This window comes from Hirundo rustica, chromosome 4 (genome assembly GCF_015227805.2).
Source record: "Hirundo rustica isolate bHirRus1 chromosome 4, bHirRus1.pri.v3, whole genome shotgun sequence".
Classification (NCBI taxonomy): domain Eukaryota; kingdom Metazoa; phylum Chordata; class Aves; order Passeriformes; family Hirundinidae; genus Hirundo; species Hirundo rustica.
In genome coordinates this window covers 1,651,314-1,670,467 of record NC_053453.1, presented here as the reverse complement: position 1 = coordinate 1,670,467, position 19,154 = coordinate 1,651,314, and the positions used below count along the sequence as shown (strand labels likewise).

At 42.5% G+C, this 19,154-nt stretch overlaps 1 protein-coding gene across 4 annotated transcripts in view; it reads right to left on the bottom strand.

Moving 5' to 3' along the window:
* Positions 1-18,734, bottom strand: part of CHCHD3 (coiled-coil-helix-coiled-coil-helix domain containing 3) — a 123,441-nt gene extending 104,707 nt beyond the window's left edge. For 2 of the 4 annotated variants that reach the window (XM_040062652.1, XM_040062654.1), the window contains exons 1-2: positions 18,587-18,734; positions 17,008-17,083 (exon numbers count right to left, since the gene is read on the bottom strand). In XM_040062652.1, the coding sequence (XP_039918586.1) occupies positions 17,008-17,083; positions 18,587-18,667 (157 nt within the window). In that variant the 5' untranslated portion in view covers positions 18,668-18,734. The remainder of the gene's footprint in view (positions 1-17,007; positions 17,084-18,586) is intronic. The other 2 variants (XM_040062653.1, XM_040062655.1) reach the window with 1 other exon arrangement.
* Positions 18,735-19,154: the final 420 nt, after the last annotated feature.

The window sequence follows — 19,154 nt, the reverse complement described above, 5'->3', positions numbered from 1 at the left end:
TAAAAATGTATTAAAATTAAAATTCAGAGGGAAATATGAACCTTTCAACAGATCTCTAGCACAAAGCTGGGTGAAAAAGGAAACCCCCGTTTTATTGGGATTATCATGACTGACATAACAACACTAATTATCTTGCTCATCTAGAGAATGAAATTTATGGTTCTGGTGTACAAAAATGAGTACAAGAACTCCAGCAGACCAGAGGATGGTTTATGTCATAATAAGGAAAGATTCGGGCAGCAGCCAATAAAGACATTTGACCTTAACAATCAATTAGGCTGCCCATCGATCAGCCAAATACTAATAGGGAATAAAAGTGGAGCTATAGATCATTCCATAGAATTATTGTAAGATATAATTGGGGAGCTCCCAAATGGGAGCTTTATGATGTTTCAGTTTTAAAAAAATAAAAATAAAAATTAAAATTGCAGTTCTACAAGGAGGAGGGATTTGTTCTAGGGGAAGAAGCATTTAGAAAGAGAAAAGATAATTTATTTGAGAGAGGATCAGGAAAAGATTGTTTAATATTAAACGTTAAATAACATTTCTGATGGCCAGAATGGCTCTGACTGCTCACACTACAGAGCATTAAAAACACACTGACCAGTGAAATAGAAAATGTTAAACCTAGGGGGTGCAAGATTGCTGAAATATTAATATATTAATATCTTTCTATTAAAAATTAAATAACTGCATAGCCATTCCCACCACCACCCCCTTTAACATCACAAGTTCCTCAGGATGCTGAATTAAGTACCAGCTCCATCCCAGAGCAAAGTGGGAAGATTCTCAGGCAGGAACATTTAGGCAGGACACAGCTGCATCTCAGATTTTTCCCAGCTCCTACAGGAGCACAAAACAAAGCAGGAGAGCGAGTGTGAGAGTGTTTAATGCTCCCATCATAGAGCCATTTGTGAGATGGGCAGTGAAGGGAACCCACCACAAACCCCCCAGGAAGAGCTGCTCTGTCCCCTCAGCACACCAAGGGATGGGTTGGCAGCCTTCTCCTGGGATAATGGGAATGGGAAAACACCGGGATAATGGGGATGGAGCAGCCCCAGCTGGATGCACGACCGTCTTGGTTTTGAAAGACGGTTGTCTGCCAGGGAAAACTAGAGTCCCCCTTGGAATGGAGAATGTAAACCCCCTTCTCTCCAATTATAATTTTGCAATATGGGGCTCTCAGGCAAAGATATGGGAAATAGGAGTAACTGTTCTTTACTAGGCATATTAAAGATGAAAAGGAAAATATAAATGTGGTAGTACAATTAAAAAAAAAAAAAAAAAAAAAAAGGCAAGGAAGCAAACAAAGATCCTGAAAAAAAACCTGACAGAGGCAGGGATAAGACCTGGCACCCTGTTGGTCAGGGTGTTGGAAGCAATCCAAACAAGTCCTCCTGGAGTAACAGATGTGGTTCTGTGGAATAGAGATGGCCCTGTAGAAAATCCAGTGGTGGTGAGATGGGTCCAGTCTTCCTCCAGGAATTCAGTGGAAAAACTGGACACCTTGTGTCCTTCAGTCCCAATTTTTATCTAGCTAGGAACAGCTGGCTCCTCCCCACTGTGTGGAGCATCTCCCAATGAGATGATGGAATGTGTCATGTCATTGGTGGGCTCTGATGGCCCATTATCAGAAGATGTCCCCTGGAGGATGGAGGGGAGGTGAAAGAGATAAGAAACACTGCCCCACCTGGATTTAATGGCTGGGCCATTATCAGGAGGCATCCTCCTCCTTCCCACCTGGAGGAGCAAAAGGAGGACAAAACATCCCCCCAAAAAACAGCTTTCAACAGATGAAACAGAATACACATTTCTAGGTTACATAATCCACTACAACGACGCTCTGAGAGGCACCAAAACGCTCCGTGGGACAGCCCAGACACAGAATGGTTCTACTGGGTTTGTGCAGGCAGGGTTTGGTACCGGCGGCTACGGGGCTGGTTTCTGGAGAGCCTCCTCCACGTCCAGCAGAAGCAATTCCAGCCAGCTCCAGAATGCACCCACCAGGAATGGACTCACCAGGATGGACCCACCAGGGATGGCAGTGATTCCTCTGAGATAACAGATTTAAGAAGAAAAAAAAAGTTTTGTGCAGCTGGATAGAGCAGAGTGGAGTGAGAATATGAGAGGAACAAGGCAGGAGCTGCTCCAGAGCTGACATTCCCTGGAGATTCTGTGGGAATTCTGTTAATTCTGTTTTCTCACTCCTGTCCAGCTGTGGGAGAAGCTTTGGTGGGAGTCCGGAATCCAGACAGGGTCAACAGTGATAAAATCCAGAAAGCTCCTGCCAGGATCGGGGCAGGCCAAGCAGGGACTGTCCCAGCACAAGGAGGTTTTGCTGTTTTGCTGGTCTCTGGGATACAGCTCTCTGACTTTTCTTATTTGTCCATTAATTCTTCAGGAAAAGTCTGAAAGACAATTTCTTCCTAAAACTGAACCTAAACCCACCCTCCTTAGCTTAAGGCCATTCCCCCTTGTCCTGTCACTATGTGCCCCTGTGAAAAATCAAATTTCAACATTTCAACATTCCATCTTCTCCAGAGACCAAGATACCATTCCACCCAACATCCTTTGGCACATCTGAGAAAGGCTTATTCCACCACCTTTTTAAAATGCCACAAAGCCTGATTTGTAAAGAGTGCATTTGCTTCATCCTTTGTATTTATTGTCCCACTTTAGGTTCAAAATCAGCCAAATAACGAACAAGAAAGCCAAGATATTTCCCAGGATTCAAAAGATTTTGGGAAGGTTCAGGAACAACTGATAAGAACAGAGAAGCAAAATGAACTGAAGGACTTCCCAACAGTTGCTGATGTTTCAGATACATAAAATGTGCTCTGCCTTGGAACTCCAAAGGCCACCCATGAGCAGGACAGTAGCAAAGCTTCACGTGATGCCAATCAGCAATTTTATCCTCCATGTCTACAACACTTTGGTACAGAAAGATTTTTATAGCTCTTGTAATATTTGACTCCAACTCCTCAGCCCTTGTTAATCACCAGATCCAAATCCATCCCTTTTTCCTCTCCCTCTTAAGCAGTTCCTTCACGGAAAAGAAACAATCAGCAGGACATCAGGATTCCACGCAGGGCAGTAAACAACAAACCTCGGGGAAAGCAGACACCTGCAGCCTCGGAAATGTTAGCCTGAGGAATCAGGAATGTGATATGGACAAATTATTCAAATAACTTCCAGCCTGCAGAGCTGGGAATCTGCCCATTAGCCCTGCATTTGGGAAAAAAAAAACTCATTAATGCAAACAGCATTTAGTAGCAGGCACCTTCACTAAATTCTCTGGAAAGGGCAGGTGCATTAAGTTATTAATGAAGAGACACTTAGGTTTGATACAATCAAATGCCTTTTAGAAAATACTTAGCTAAGTAATGTTCAGATAATGAATTAAAAAAAAAAAAAATTTAAAAATGCCCAAGTTCTGTTTTTCCTTATGGTTAAGCCGGGATATTTAAAAGAAAATTGCTGTCCAGTGAACAGGGTGCTGGAAGGTTGTTCCAAGAACTCCACACAGTTTTTTTTCCTTCTTCAGGCTGAACAGCCCCAACTTTCTCAGCCTCTCTTTGTAGAGGAGGTGCTCCAATCCCTTTAATAAATTTGTGGCCTCCTCTGGACTTACCCAACATGAGAAGGCAGAAGGTTGAAGGGTGTAAAGAATAAAAGAATATGAAATATTAGTCAAAAAGAAGGCACCTCCACACCTCCAGCACCGTGTTCAATCAGCTTCTCTACACCACACCTCAAGCCAGGGTAAATTTTGCTAAAATCTCTTTTGCTTCCACCGAAATTCATGGACTCAACACAACAACCCCTTTGAAACATTCCCCAAACAGAGAACACAGCTCCAAGGTACCTCCCAACCACGGGAAGATTCCTTTTTGTGCTGGAAAAACCAATTCCCAGTGAATTCCTGCAGTTTCTTGCTTTCACCTCTGGCATTTGGAGTTGACAACCAACATCAGGGCAGTCAAACCACAGATCCTATCCAAGGGGAAGTTCTCCCATCCCTTTAAAACAGGAATATTAACCAGATCCTTTGGGACAGGGCACCTTGGGGCTCTCTTCAGCAGCTTTGAGGGAATTAATGAAGATGTCACCTGGAGGATTCCTAACTGTGCATTAACGCTTAACTGTGCTTATAAATATTGGATCAGGAAGCCCCTATGTGCCTGGTGCCTTCCCAGCTCACACTCATCAGGGCTCTTCCACAATTAAAACTATTTCCTACCCACATTTCAACTCCAGATGTGTAAAAAGCAAAAATATTATAATATGGAAATTGCCTTGATTTATTCTTTGGGCCTAATAAAAGCTCTGGTTTGGTCCATATCTAAATTCCACAGGTCACACAAAAATCTTCAGAATCAACGGGAAGAAACTGTTCCCTCAGACACTGGAAGAGGTTGACCAGGGAAGCTTTGGCTGCTCCATCCCTGGAATTCTCCAAGGCTGGGCTGGATGGGGCTTGGAGCAACCTGGGATAGTGGAGATGATTTCAATGTCAATTAAAGCTGTAGGAATTTTATTTGGTGTGTTTAAATCAGCTGGGAAGACAACGACACCATGAAATCTACTCTGCTTTCCTTAATTTTTAGTTCTCAATGAGCCCTGGATTTGCTGGGAGCAGCACAGGAGAGAAAATAGGAAAATGTTGTAACTAAAGTGCATCAGTATTGCTGGCAGAGAATTATTTTAAAAGTTTGGTGTGTTTCAAATACTGCTCTACCTGCTCTTTAGCCTTATAAATAACCCAAATTAACTTTGCACTCAATGAAAACAATAATGAACCATCCCTTCAGCCCACCAGCAGAGAGAAAACCCTAAAAACACTAAAAAAGTCATTTATGTGCTTTAAAAGCTAGCATTTAAACTGCTGTGGGTTTTCTTAAATATTACTATTTTTAAAGAGCATTCTCAAGAATAAATTCTACTTTCAGATTCATACAAGTTTAACTACCAACACATCCAGCAGCTTTTCTACTGAAATTCCCAATTCCAGGCACTTCCTCCAATCAGGAATTCAGTACAAACAAAGCTCCCCTCCAAGGACAGAAATTTGTATTAACTGTTAAATATTGGTAATGTGCACGAATACCTCAGACAAGCTCATAGGATAATGAAATACAAAAAAACCAAAGCAATTAAGTGTGCATAATTTTAAAATATTTAATATTTTACTTTCCGAAGGCGCTCTTGCTTAGATTACATTCCCTATTTTCCAATGTAAATGTGGGTACCCATCAATTTATACAAATTTCAATTAGAAACAATCAGTGCGTGGTTGCGAAGTAAGAAACCAAAGTTAGTTCCTATTATATTTGGAATATTCTCCTTTCAATATCCCATGAATGCTGTGATAAAGCAAATCACACTGGATTTATGAGGGGGCTGGAAAAAACAGGATTAGAAGGTTTTCCCCTGTGATTCTTTGAATTAGGTTCTACCTGCCTGTGCTAACAGCTCTGTTTTACAAAAATAATTCATTTCTGAGATTCGCGCTGCCACAAATACGTGGGTTTGACACCTTTTTGGTAATTTGAAATATCCTGACTTGGAGGACTTAAATTTGATAAACAGTTGACAGACACAGGGATGCAAGAGAAGAAACATGAAATCAGTTCAGTACATCTCAAAATATGTGAGAGCCCATAAAATCAGCTTATTTCCCACCAATAAGAGCACCGAGTTAAAAAAGCCAGTTAATAAAAATTCCACTAATTTTTAGTTTCTGCAGGAACTCCTGCTGTGTGGATAAATGACTGCATGGAGTTTTAACATGACTTTTTCAATTGTTCCCAATGCCCCTTGGAAGGGAGGGAATTATTTCAACCAAACCTTCTGCATAACCCATCCTTCCCCCCCATGTCTGTAATCAAATACAGAGATAATAACTTATTTCAGCAGCTGTTTAACCATAAGTCATTCTGCCCTCCTGTTAATTTAAAATAATTAATAAAAATAATGAAACAGAAGTATCAAACACCTTTAAAATACCATCTCCCTTGCCTCAAACTGAATACAGCAGCGGAGAAAATTCCCATTTCAGCTGTTTTAAGTAATCCCTGCTCCACACACACTGGAAGGCTTTTCTTGTGGAACACAATGGATAAAAGCATCAGGATTCTGTAATTCAACATTAAAAAAATAATAATCATATTGTAAGCAGTGACAAGAAGGATTTGATGATTCTGCTTTCAAGAGGATTAAGCATGTGGTGTCCTTTCAGGACAATTTAAGTTGTCCAGTTCCTGATCTTTACGGTTCAGAAGTTTATTGTAAAGCTATTTTATCTGACAGTGCAGGGAAATTTACTGGTGTTCTTTTCATCTGCTTGGACAAAATCTGTTTTAAATTCTTTCACATGTATTTCAACAAACTCCTTCTACCACTGCAGAGGGCAGGGAAATAATTATGGATTTTTACACGTAGCAGGTAAGGAAAAAGGGGATTTTTTTAACTGAAGCATCACTTAGAAGTCACCACTAATGGCAAAGAATTGCCAGCCACTCCTGCTCAGTCCAGCACTCCCAAATGGGCCTCCCTGCACTGCCAGGGCTACAAAAATAGCAAATTTTGATGTTCAGTTCATCTACCACCATCAGGTCTGAGGAGGCATCTCCAGCTGTGATTGTGCACTATTGGTGGCACTGAAAAGTCAATCTTCCCCCAATTTCAGCTCTGGATTGGAGCCACTTTGGGCAGGAATGAGGAGATCACAAAGCTGCTCATCACTCACTCACAAAGGCCTTGAGGGAGGGTATTTTTATACCTTTCCATGGGCAGGAACACAGGCTCCAGGCACGGAATTTTACTGTCAAACGTTCACATTTCAGCTCTTTGTGGGGCAGGCGCCTCTGCTTTTATAGCTCAGCAGCCCCCAAACCTGCACCCACCACTCATTTTAACTAATGTTCATTAAAGCCTTTCATTAATTGCCATGTCCAGTTGTCCCTTGATGTCATAGATTAATAAATTCTTTCTTTATAAGGTGGTGACATTGGCACAGGGTGCTCAGAGCAGCTATGGCTGCCCCTGGATCCCTGGAAGTGTCCAAGGCCAGGCTGGACAGGGCTTGGAGCAACCTGGGATAGTGGATGGTCCTTCCAAGACAAACCAGTCCATAATTCTATGATCTTAAGGGTCTTCTCCAACCTAAACGAGTGAAGAAATCCAGCAAGAAGGAGGATAGAAAGAAAAATGCAGAATTTTAAAAGCATTGGTAAGGTGGAAGGAGAAGCAGGTGAGACTCAAGAGAAGCAAATCCACAATTCAAGCAGGAAAAGAGAAGGGTGATGGAAAAAGCAAGTGGACAATAATGATGGGAAAAATGTTTTAAGAGAGGTTTTGTAACCATTCTGTAGCAGATCCACATCCAGCATGAATTCTCCCCATCTGTCCTGAGCACATCCCTCTGAGGAATTTTCTATGAATTCCACAAAACTCTAACAGTGCCACTGACACCAATCCATTCACAAGATTTCAAAAAACACGTGAAAAAATTAATTATCCTTAAGAAATCTACCTCTGTGGCTAAAACTGGTTAATAACTTTAAAGCTGTTCTGGGAGAGAAAAACAGAGTCCATAATCCTTTGGAAAAAAAACAAGCAGTGGAAGTGTCCTTAACAGGTGAAGGTTAATGAAAGAAAAAGGAAGATAACACTCATCAATATCTCTGCTGATCCCATTAAACAGATTTCTCAGTGGTTGGAGTTGAACAGGAAGATAAATCAGGATATCAAATTTCCACATTGTACATTTAAAGCCATTTAACACCTGAGCGCTAACATTTTAAAGGGGGTTTAAAAATTTTTCCCAGCAGAAGCTGAATATTGAGAAGAACTCAAAAAGGTGACTTATCTCCGTATCAAGTCCCAATTTCATTTATCGATGACATGGGCACCAAAAGGCTGCAGAAATCCTGAAAGCAATCACTTCATCTCAAATTGGGTACAAAGAAAGGAGCAGTGAGAAATAAGTGGATCTTTAGCAGCTGTTGTGGTGTGCTCAAATCTCATCTCCTGTTCATTCAGCCAGGTGATAACAAGAGGCTGCTACAAAGGATCCATCAGAGCAGAGCAAATTGTAAAATTTGTTTATTGAGCTCTGATGGAAACTCCAGCACGTTCAGGCTTGGAATTGCTGACTGGAGAAGGGATGAGGGAAAGAATTTAAACATTTGTACAACATTCTGGACATGAGAATGACTTTTAAAAAGGAGAATTTCCAAGTATTTCCTCATTCCTTGAAGACAAGCTTTCCATTTCCAACACCCCATACAGCAGCTTGTTTATTTTGGAGAATAATCTGGAAGTGAATTCAGTGACCAAGTGGAAAAACATTTATTTCATGTAATATTAACAGCAGGAGCCAAGAAGTCAGCTTAGAAATAGCCAATATTCACATTTCTTCACTCTCAAGTAATTCCTTGCACAGGCACAAAGATTTCCTTCTCTCCAGGAAACTGGAGGTGATTTACACACATTTTGATGCTTTTTTCTCCAACTCCAGCAAAACCAGCTTTTTTAATTGAATTATCAGCACACAGCTACAACTCTGAAATGTGTCTTTTCAGCCCAATATTCAGCCTGTATTGCTGCTTTTAATAATGACTGAGAACAGGCTGTAAATAATATGTAATTATGATGTTTATGGTTATTTTCATTATTCAGAAATTGTATAAAAATAAAAGATAATGCTGGAATGCTTGAAATTCTCACAACATCGTTAATCCAATACCTGCATTTTTAATGAATTGCAATGAGATCTGCTAATAAAAATCACTTGCACCAATGACTGGTCTCAGCTGACGCAATACTACAAATGGTGTTCTTTTAGTGTTACAAATTGTGAGCAGGAAGAAAACCAAGGTACTTACGGGGGAAAAAAGAGGCTGAAGAGGTGAAATATGAAAACCTTAAGGAGAAAGAAAAATCTGATTATCACAAAGGTGCTCCCAGATAATTCAAGAATTCCTGAGGTTCACTTCTGAGTAGAACATTCTATTTTCTTCTGCCAACAAAGCAGAATAAAAGCAAAAATAAATGTGTTCAACACTGGCACAGGGACACAAAACCACCATTTTGAGTGGTGCTCCTCCAAAAATTCCAGCTGCCTTAGGTTTCTGATTAACACTGAAATCCCTCTTCTAAATAACCACTGCCTTTTAATTCTTCCCACCCACTTCTCCTGATACTGATTTTTTTTCCTCCTTAAATTTCCTAAATTGGTGCCATCTCCCCTTGTTGAGAAATGTCAACTAGTAGCATCAGGGATAATGGAGAGCATTATCAAGGATAAACTGCCTCCCTCTCATGGGAGAGGAAAAGGACAAGGAAAAAGAGGAAGGAAGGCGGAAGGAAGGCGGAAGGAAGGCGGAAGGAAGGCGGAAGGAAGGCGGAAGGAAGGCGGAAGGAAGGCGGAAGGAAGGCGGAAGGAAGGCGGAAGGAAGGCGGAAGGAAGGCGGAAAGACGCATCTTGGACAAACCATTCAACTTCTTCAGTAAAAAGTTCCAGAGATAAAAGCAGAACCTTTCCGGGAAGAGCTACCATCTCCCACCCTAAAAAAGCAGCTGATATTAAATGCTTGTTTGCAGGTGATTAACATGAAGTGAAATCAAACGTGGTTAATGAAGCTAAAAATGAGAATCTGATAAATAGGCTCTGTGAAGCATTGCCAGAGGCAGACAGCAAACCCTCAAAAAAAAAAAAAGAAAGAAGGGAAGAAACGTCCTTTCCTTACCTCTTAAATTTCGATTTCAACCAATAGGTAGGAATATCTGAAGCCCAATTTTCAGCCTGGCGTTGGCCAAAACTTTAATATGACACTGTTGAAAGTCAAGGAGTTCAGAACACAAGCAAAGCAGGATGGGGGAGAAAAAAAAAATTGTGGCAATAGAAGTTTCTCCCATTCCCCTGAGGCTGAAGAAAAGGATCTCTAAGTGGTAACTCCTGTTTAACTAAAAAACAACTGCACAAAGCTTTCAAGCAGCAGCACCAACAAAACACTTAACCTGCCTCAGCTGACAAGTGATGAAGAGCTTTAGGAACACTTTGCTGCAGCCTGAAGATGAAAGAATAAAACAAAGCTTTTCTTTTCAACTTAATGTGATTAAATCGTCCATTTAAAGTGTTCTTTTCTACCACAGCGAGGAGTCTCTCGATGTAAATAAATTGGGATGGGAAGAAAAGTAGCAATTTACTATTAAAAGCTAAAGGTTTTATTACTTGGGAGGTCTCCTCCAACTGCTGAAGTCGTGTTACATCTAACAAGAGCTATCTTTCAATAATACAAAGGAAACAAATGCACTTAAACTCCTCTGCTCCTTCAGACAGTGCAAAGATAAATTTGGATAAGAATATCTGTTGTACCATGAAACCAGAAAGAATTCTACGCAGCAGAATGACAATTTCCTTGCTTGGTGCTATCAAGACTCGTGTTGGCGAAATCAAACAGCTCGAATTTACTCGTTGGGTTTATCTCGTTAAAAAATTGTCAATGTTTTTTATTCTGTTGAGATTAAAAAAAATCATTCAAACTGCTTCAAATGACTTCTACTCCAACAATCCTTTAAATAACAAAGCTCTTTATCTGAGCCAACTATCTGAGCTTTCCAACCTATAATCCCAGGAAGGTCTCTGAAGGACAAAGGACGAATAGGACAGAACACACATGGGAGATTTCTAACAAAGACCAAGACAAATGGATTCCAAACAAGCCTCTTCTTCCATCAAATTCTGTTTTTTAATGCATAAAGTAGCCAAAATTAAGGAAAAATGAAAGAAAAAAGCAAAGCAAAAAAAACCTTGTTAGATAGGTTTTTAATTAATTTTAACATACATAAAAACCCCCAAATTCAAAAACCCTACCAGATGAGTCTGGCTCATAAAGAGTAGATAAACTCTGGCTGCATTTTCAGCAAGCTCAGCCTAAGGCTGGGCTCAAAGTCCTAAAGCTCTGCCAGTGGTGTTTAATGCATTACAACATGCCAGGATTTAAGCACAAAACAATTTCCTCAGAACTAGTAAAAGGCAATGGCACCACTTCCATCCATAAATGCATAAAGATTCAGTCCTTAAAACTCATTATTTCCTGATGTTTTGCAAAGGGCTCCATGAACTTAATTCTTCCTCCTGAACTGAGCTGAGTAGAAATTAATACAAGAATCACACAGCAGCCACCAACAGTTGTTTTCCCAAATGATTTTCCTGCTAAGCACTGGAACATGAGGCTTTAACCAGCACAAATCTTGTGCTCCCACATTAAAAAGCAGAAGGTTTTAACTTTCGACTCACAAGCCATTGCTAAGCAAATACTTTGGATGTGCTTGTTAAACAGCAGCTACAACAAAAATCCCTTTATTTGTGTGCTACACAAGATTTGGAGAGGCAACGTCTGCACTCAGCAAACCCTAATAGCGCACAGGCAGCCTAAAGCAGAATAGCATGAAATTTAATTTCCCCAAATCCACCAGAGACCCAAAAAGCACGTGGAAGGCAGTACATAAAAATTACCTGTTTCTAAGAATAGATGGAAACAAAAAGCGACGCTTCTAAATGAAGGCTCCTTGAAAAATAAATCCTGCCTCTCTGCAAGAAGCCACACGCGGAAAATCATTTGTAAAAGGCAAAAACTATCGAAGAAAGTGACTGTCACTGCAATGAGTTTGCCTCAGACTTATTTACTTCCACATATGAGGACAGGAGCTGGCACATCCAGGGCTCTTCCTTTAAATTTTGTCTGGAATAGCCCAAGTTTTCCATCAGTTGTAAAATAAGAAACTATTAAATCAATTAAATGTCCCCCTGATATCTGACAATAGTCATGGGATAAATTGGCTTTCGCCTTGGCCCTCATGTAGGGAAACGAAACAAAACCACAGCTCAATCCCACAGACTGAAAAGCTGAATTCCTCCATTTGCAAAACACTTCAAAACCTCAGAATTCGTTTTTTTAGTTCCCTTTCCAACACTGAATAACAACAAATAAAGCACCAGCGGGAGCAGAAGCGGGGCTGGGAATCACTCACTGCAATTCCAGCCTTCAGTGCCTCCCACACAGGGGCCACTTTTCCCATACAAAATTGAGCAGGATTAGTTAATTCCAAGGAAAGAAACAAAAAAGAGGAAAGGAGAGACAGAGAAATCCCTGCTACATTTGGCCTGGCCTTTTAAACTGCAAAGACACAGAAACACAGAATTTTCCAGGATGGTTTGGGATGCACTTTGGACTTTACAGCTGGTCCAGACCCTCCTGCCAGGGACATCTTCCACGATCCCAGGGTGCTCCAACCTAGCCTTGGACACTTCCAGAGAATCCAGGGACAGTCACAGCTTCTCTGGGCACCCTGTGTGCCTTTACCTTCACTGTAAAAAACTTCCTTCAACCAACCCAAATTTGTATCATGTCATCCTCTAGGTTCATGTACACACAAGCGGCATTTCTTGGAGCATATTTAAATATGTTTAATTGTAGATTTAAACTGTTCTTTGGGGAGTTTCTGGTGTACACCACGTTAGGATAACAACAGACAGGAGCAGATATTGTAACGTCAATTATAGGTTAAAAACGTCACGTTTGCAGATGTTCCAACACCTTTTGCCTTTTACTGCTGCTTGCATTTAGTGTAAAATATCTCGTTCCAGGGGATGTCTCAGAACTCAGAAAGCAACAAAACCAGGCAGCCCAGAGGTGCAGGGCTGCTGAAATCCCAGCAGCAGTGGAAGTTCAGTGGAGATTCAAAATGCTGCTTGAGAATAAGACAAATGTTGGGAATACAGTACCAGAGAGTAATCCAGCTTTTTCATTCATGCCTTACAAGATGAAAATTCACCAGGTTCTAGATGTTCATGGGATGGTTTGGGTCAGAAAGGACCTTAAAGGACATCCAGTGACACACCTGTCACAGCAGGGACACCTTCCACTGTCCCAGGCTGCTCCAAACCCCGTCCAGCCCAGCCCGGGACACTTCCAGGGATGGGGCACATGCCTTTTACACATTCATGGATATTTTCCATATTCAACTCCCATGATTTGCCAGTTTTCCCCTGGAATTTCAGCACCATTTGACAAGGGCTTACCCAACCAGCTGAAAGCACTCACAGAACACCCAGCCCATCACCTAGACAGCAAAAACTTTAATTTCTGCAGCACTTCCTCCAGCTCCAATGTGCAATTCCATGTTCCCTATACTCCTGCAATCCAGGGACAGGAATGTCAAGCTCCACTAAAGATTTCTGCTCCACTGCCAGCACTCAAACTTCGGCATCTTTAGCAGCCAAAAACGTTTCACCTTTGGATAATAAAACATTTCCATCAAAACCTTTAACCCAAAGGACACCAAGGCACATCACTGCAAAGGAAAATCATCTCCAAGAAACTCTGTGACAAAAAAGTAGCAAAATATTATTATTAATATTATTAATTTATAACAAGTAAATCATTTCAGGACATCAGTGATCCACAACCATCTCAATGTTGTCTGAGGGTTCTACTTGATTTACTTCAAGTTTTCAGTACAAGTTTCAAACTCTTTAGAAAGAATTCCCAGAGCTGTAAAGAGAGGAGGGCAAATAAACACAAAAGCAAAAGCCAAGCTCTCCTGGCTTCTGCTGCAGGAAGGCAGGTGGAAAATCCATGTGAGGAACTTCCTGAGCTTTCCAGGCGTCTCACAGCAAAGGGAATCAACCCAGGAAACCTCTGGGTTTTTTTCCAGTCTAAAAATAAGAGGAATTCTAGAAAGTAACATCACAAACGTCAGTTTATTTCATCTTTCAGTTCATGCAGAGGAAAAGTGCTGTTGGAACAAAAAGGTGGATGGAAGCAATTAATACATGAAAGGGCAAAGAACTGCCAGGGTTTATTTGCAGAGGATTCTTGCTTAAGCGGCAGAAATTCAGCCCAACTCTCTAAGTTTCCAGGTGCTCACAAAAACTGAAAACACAAAATAATTCTCCTCACAAGCAATACTGCAGGGCCTCCCCCTCTCAATTTCTCCTGAGAAATTCCAGTTTTAAATTCAGTTTTTCATGCAGCATCCAGCAATCTGCAGTTACTAACATCATCAGGACATGCTGCAACTCTTCAAAAACATTAAATTAAAAACATTAATAATGCTAATTTCCCTGAGTACACTGTAATGTGCTTCCATGCAGCAGGAGTAGGATGTCCTTAAGGAAACTTCCCCAAATGTGTCCCTGAGAGCTTTCTCCCCTGTGACCCCACAACCAACAGGAGAAGTTTGTTCTCCTAAAAGTTCAGCTAAATCCTGGGTTTGCCTCCAATTAGAACCCAACACTTGAAATCCTCATTCCTGAACATCCCAATAACATCTTTACATCTTTCTGACTGACACAAGGCATCCAGAGCCACTGAAACTCCACCCAAAATCAGACAGCAACCCAAAATAAAAACACCAATCCACCAAAATGAATCCATGAAAACATGCAAGGTATCACCCAGCTCCTGAGGAGGCTCATTTTCCTACAACCCTACACAATATTTTGTGACAGGGGGCTGATTTATTTAATGAGGATATAATAATAAATACAGTTTAAAAAAAAAATTAAATCCCTCTGTGCCCTTAATTGAATCTGTTTCTGCAAATGGAAAAAGAAAATAAAATACTGTCTGAGATACTGATATGCTTGATAATTTAAGCATTTTTTCTTTTTTCCCCTAATAAACTATTAGTTTTTCCAATATCCACTAAGCTAAAATGAATTAAACTATTCCCTCTGTCTGAAGCTTCAGGTATAATACACACCCAGGAAAATAAAAAAAAAAATCTCATCTGACCAAATTACTTTCCATCAATATTGCTTTAGGAATTACAGACAGGCCTGAAAGATTTTACACTTGTTAAATATTTTAGTGCATTTAATATTACTCAGAAAGCCAGCAAGTGAGCCAAGCAAGCTGAGATGCTTTCAGACATTGTCTTTCCATGTCAGATTTCAGTGTAAGTGGATGTAATTTCATTTTCTGACCTCAAACTGAAGTCAATAAATTCATCATTATTGGCAAGCAACAAGACAAACATTCTTTCACGTAACTTGAGCCATCATTCCTCCACCAAAAGCTGTCAGAGGCTTGCCTGGAAGAAAGGGCTGGGTTCAAGAGCTCTAATGTTTCTCCCTCTCCAGACATGGTTTCTTATTTTAGTGAAGTGTTATTTGTCTGGGATACAGAAGCATTTCCCCAAAATCACAAGTTCTCAAAGGAAAAACACATTTAAATTTTCCAAGCTTGAGAAGGTCAAGCAATTCATGAAATCCTGGAATGGTTTGGGTTGGAAGGGACCTTAAAGAGCTTTTAATTCCACTCCTGCCATGGGTACAGACACTCCCAGAACCCCAGGCTGCTCCCAGCCCCGATGTCCAACCTTGGACACTTCCAGGGATCCAGGGGCAAGCCGCAGCTGCTCTGGCAATTCCAGCCCAGGCAGGAATTCCTCCCCAAGATCCCATCCAGCCCTGCCCTCTGGCAGTGGAAGCCATTCCCAGTGTCCTGTCCCTCCAGGCTTTGCCCAAGGTCCCTCTCCATCTTCCTCTGGGACACAACGAGGTCACCCCAAACTTCTCCAGGCTGAAGAATCCAAATTTTCCCAGCCTTTCCTCATAGCAGAGGTTCTCCATCCCCCCGATGAACTTTGGACCAATTTCAAATCTTTCAACAAAAAAGAAAAACCCAAAACAAAGAAACAAACAAAACCAAAACAAAACAAAATATTAACCAACTGAAACAACAAGAAAAAAAAAAAAGCCCGATTTGCCACATGCAAAGAGAAACAAAAATGAAAGCTCAAGGAATGCAACAGTGTGAATTAGCAGAGAATTACTGGGGTGTTACAACCCTCCCACACCCCAAAATCCCAGGAGCTTGCTCACAAGACCATTCCCATAATTCACATTTAAGGATGAACAGCAAACATCACAGGAGAGCAGGTAAGACCTGCAAGGGTTGTTCCATAAAAATCCTTTATCTCAAATAATTTCTTCACCCCAGTGAAATACAGGGACAAAATGAAATAGAAATTAATATTTGAAAAGAAATTAAGAAAGAAGCTTCTCTGTCCATGGTTCCCTGCCCACTGCAGGGGGTTGCAATGAAAATTTTAAAGTTCCTTCCAACCCAAAACACTCTGGGATTCTGGGATACACCACTCCAATTAACCTGAAACTAAATTTATGTTCCAGAAAAAAAGGGAAGATGCTAAATTCTGTTTATTCAAGTCTCGCTGCAAGGCTGCCACAGGACTGGTGTTGAATCAGGGTTGAGTTGGTTGGGATTTCCTGTAAAGCATCAAGGCAGAAGGTCCTTGGGGAATTCTGCTCTCATGAGCATTTCTGGAGCACTAAGAAGAGAGAGCCTAACTTGAACTTTCCAGGTTTCATGGAGTCCACAAATTCCCTGTTCCAATCTCTGCCCCTGCTCCTCACTCCTGCAGCAGCTGTGCCGTGCTCACTTGTGCTGAAGGATTTTAAATTAGAGCAGAGCATTCCTGGCAGGTTTGATGCATTTCAACAGCCCTCAATAATGAAACAGAAGGAGTTAAGAAAGCCATCGATCTGTGTGAGCTGTACATCACTTATTTCCACCATCCCAGGGTAGGAAAAGAGCATATTCTCCTTGTAATGTTTGCTTAAGTGTCTTTCAGCAGAACCTTCCCAGACTAAAAATCAGTTTTGATTAAAGGATCAAATATTTTCCCTTCAGAACTCAAGACTTACTTGGATATTTTTGCTTGTTCGGGGGTGTTTTGGAGTTTTTTAAGTCTTTAAAAATGGGGAAAGCCAAGTCTAATTTGTGTTTTACACTTGAATGTCAGCCAGAAGAAAACAAAAAAACTCCCCTAAAAGTCTACGAGCTATAGATGAGCCAAAAAGTTAATGTCAAAAAAATCATCTCTGCGAAAGGGCAATGAGTTCATTACGATCCTCTGAAGGGCAAATCTGATTTCCTTTTTCCCATTAAAAGCTGAAAACCAGGAGCAAACCTGCACCTGATCCTCGGTGCTGTCTCCCACTGGGTGAGGAAGGTTCCTTCATCCGATCGATGACGCTGTCGGACAACTGCAAAACACAACAGGGTCGCACTTTAGCTCCTTCTTTCTCCCCATTTCCCCTCCAAATGGAATAAAACTTTATAAAAGCAGAGCCAGGAGCCTCTCTACAAGACATGACAGCTGCTAAGATTCAATCCCCAACACAAAACAATCCCCTTGTTTGTGAGGCGAGTGCTCCGAACAATTAAACAGAACAAGATGGTTTTGGCTCTCACAGAGGATACAGGGAAGAGTAAAGGAAATGACAGCTTTGCTGGTAATTAATCAGCATTTTTTGCCTTTCTCAGGGATTTAATTTCCCTTTCTGAGGTGCAGAGCACTCAACCCAGGAAGAATTTCACCCTGGGAAAGGACTTGTGCAACAGAAGTGGTCGCAGTTGAACACAAAGTTCATTCCGATGTTGGCACAAGCACACGGAGAAATATTCAAATTATGCAGAATCCATCAGAGTAAGAGCAGCCTCCAGCTTCAAATCCATGGAAGCCCAGGGATAAAATTAACAAAAGGGGAAGAATTATTAGTGTAAGAGCTTCTGGCTTCCAACTTGTGTCATCAAATCACAGAATTATTAAGGTTGGAAAAGACCTTAAAGAGCTTTTAATTCCAGCCCCTGTTGTGGGCAGGAACACTGTCCACTGTCCCAGGCTGCTCCAAGCCCCATCCAGCCTGGCCGTGGACAATTCCAGGGATCCAGGGGCAGCCACAGCTTCTCCGGGCACCCTGTTTCAGAGCACATGAACCCCACTCTATATGGGATATATAAATTATATTACATTTATATCACTGTCACCTATTTACTCGAGAGCATTCAATGACCAGAAATGGAAAACATCAGTTTGCTGAAGCAGAATGAACTCTCCTCCTGCACATCTCCTCCCCTAAAAACAGCAATAAATGCTAAGCTATTATCACTGCATAGTGCCTGACATGGAAAAATTCTTAAGCTGCTAGAATTCCTGAAGCTCCTCGTGTCTCAAATTCTACTCTGGGATATTACAGACAGCGGAGGTGACATTCCTGCCACCTGCCCCATCTCTGGAAGTGTCCAAGGCCAGGCTGGATGGGGTTTGGAGCAGCCTGGGACAGTGGCAGGGGTGACACTGAGTCCTTTAATGTCCCTTCCAGCCCAAACCACGCTGTGACCGATGATCAACACGGAGAGACGGGCCCGGCTCGGCGGGCGCACGGGAAGTTGGATCCTCAGCGTACACGGCCGCAGGACACGCCAAAGGGAGGAGCTCCGGCGTGTGGAGGTCAGGGAAAGACAAACCCAGCGCCCGGAGTTCCAGATTTCCCCCAGAACGGGTCACCACGAGGGGCCCAGGGCTCCTTATCCCCACCGGGCTGGAGAGAGGCGAAATCACTGCGGGAGAGGGAGGGAAGCGGGACGGGAGCGGGGACACGGCAGAGGCAGGGACGGGAGAAGGGGAGAGGCAGAGTGGGAAGGGGAGCCGGGGCCAGGCCAAGCCCGCAGCGCTTCGGCGAGCCCCGGGCCGACCCCGCGCTCACCCGCACGCCCTTGACCACGGTGATGTTCTCATTCTCGTCCGCCTCGAAGGTGACGCGCCGGGTGCTGCCGCCGCCGCCCATGTCGGCCCGCGGACACACGGACGGCCCCAAGGAGACTCGGCGAGCGCGCTGCCAGCGCGCCCCGCAGCAACGCCGCTCCTCATTGGCCCGCCGTGCGCCCCCACTCGTAGAACGCCGCTTCCTATTGGCTGAGCCGGCTCGTCGCCATGGAAACGGGGCAGCCCCTCCTTGCCGGAGAGCGACAGGTACCCGGAAAGGTGCGGGAACTTTTTCGGGACGAACTACACGTGGGGGGAAGGACTACAAGTCCCGTGATGTTTCGCGGAGGGAGAAAGGGGGCGGGAGTGCCCGTCCGCGCGGTGCGCGCTGGGTAGTGTAGTCATGTTTGTCCCTGAATCTGTGGGGTAGCCGCACATCTGCCATGCCCCCCGAGCATTTCAGCTCCAGGGTGCTGAAAATCCTCTGAGGAGCGGCTGAAGGAGTCGGGAAAGGGGCTCAGGCTAGAGGAAAGGGGGATAAGAGCGGACCTTGTGGCTCTGCACAAGTC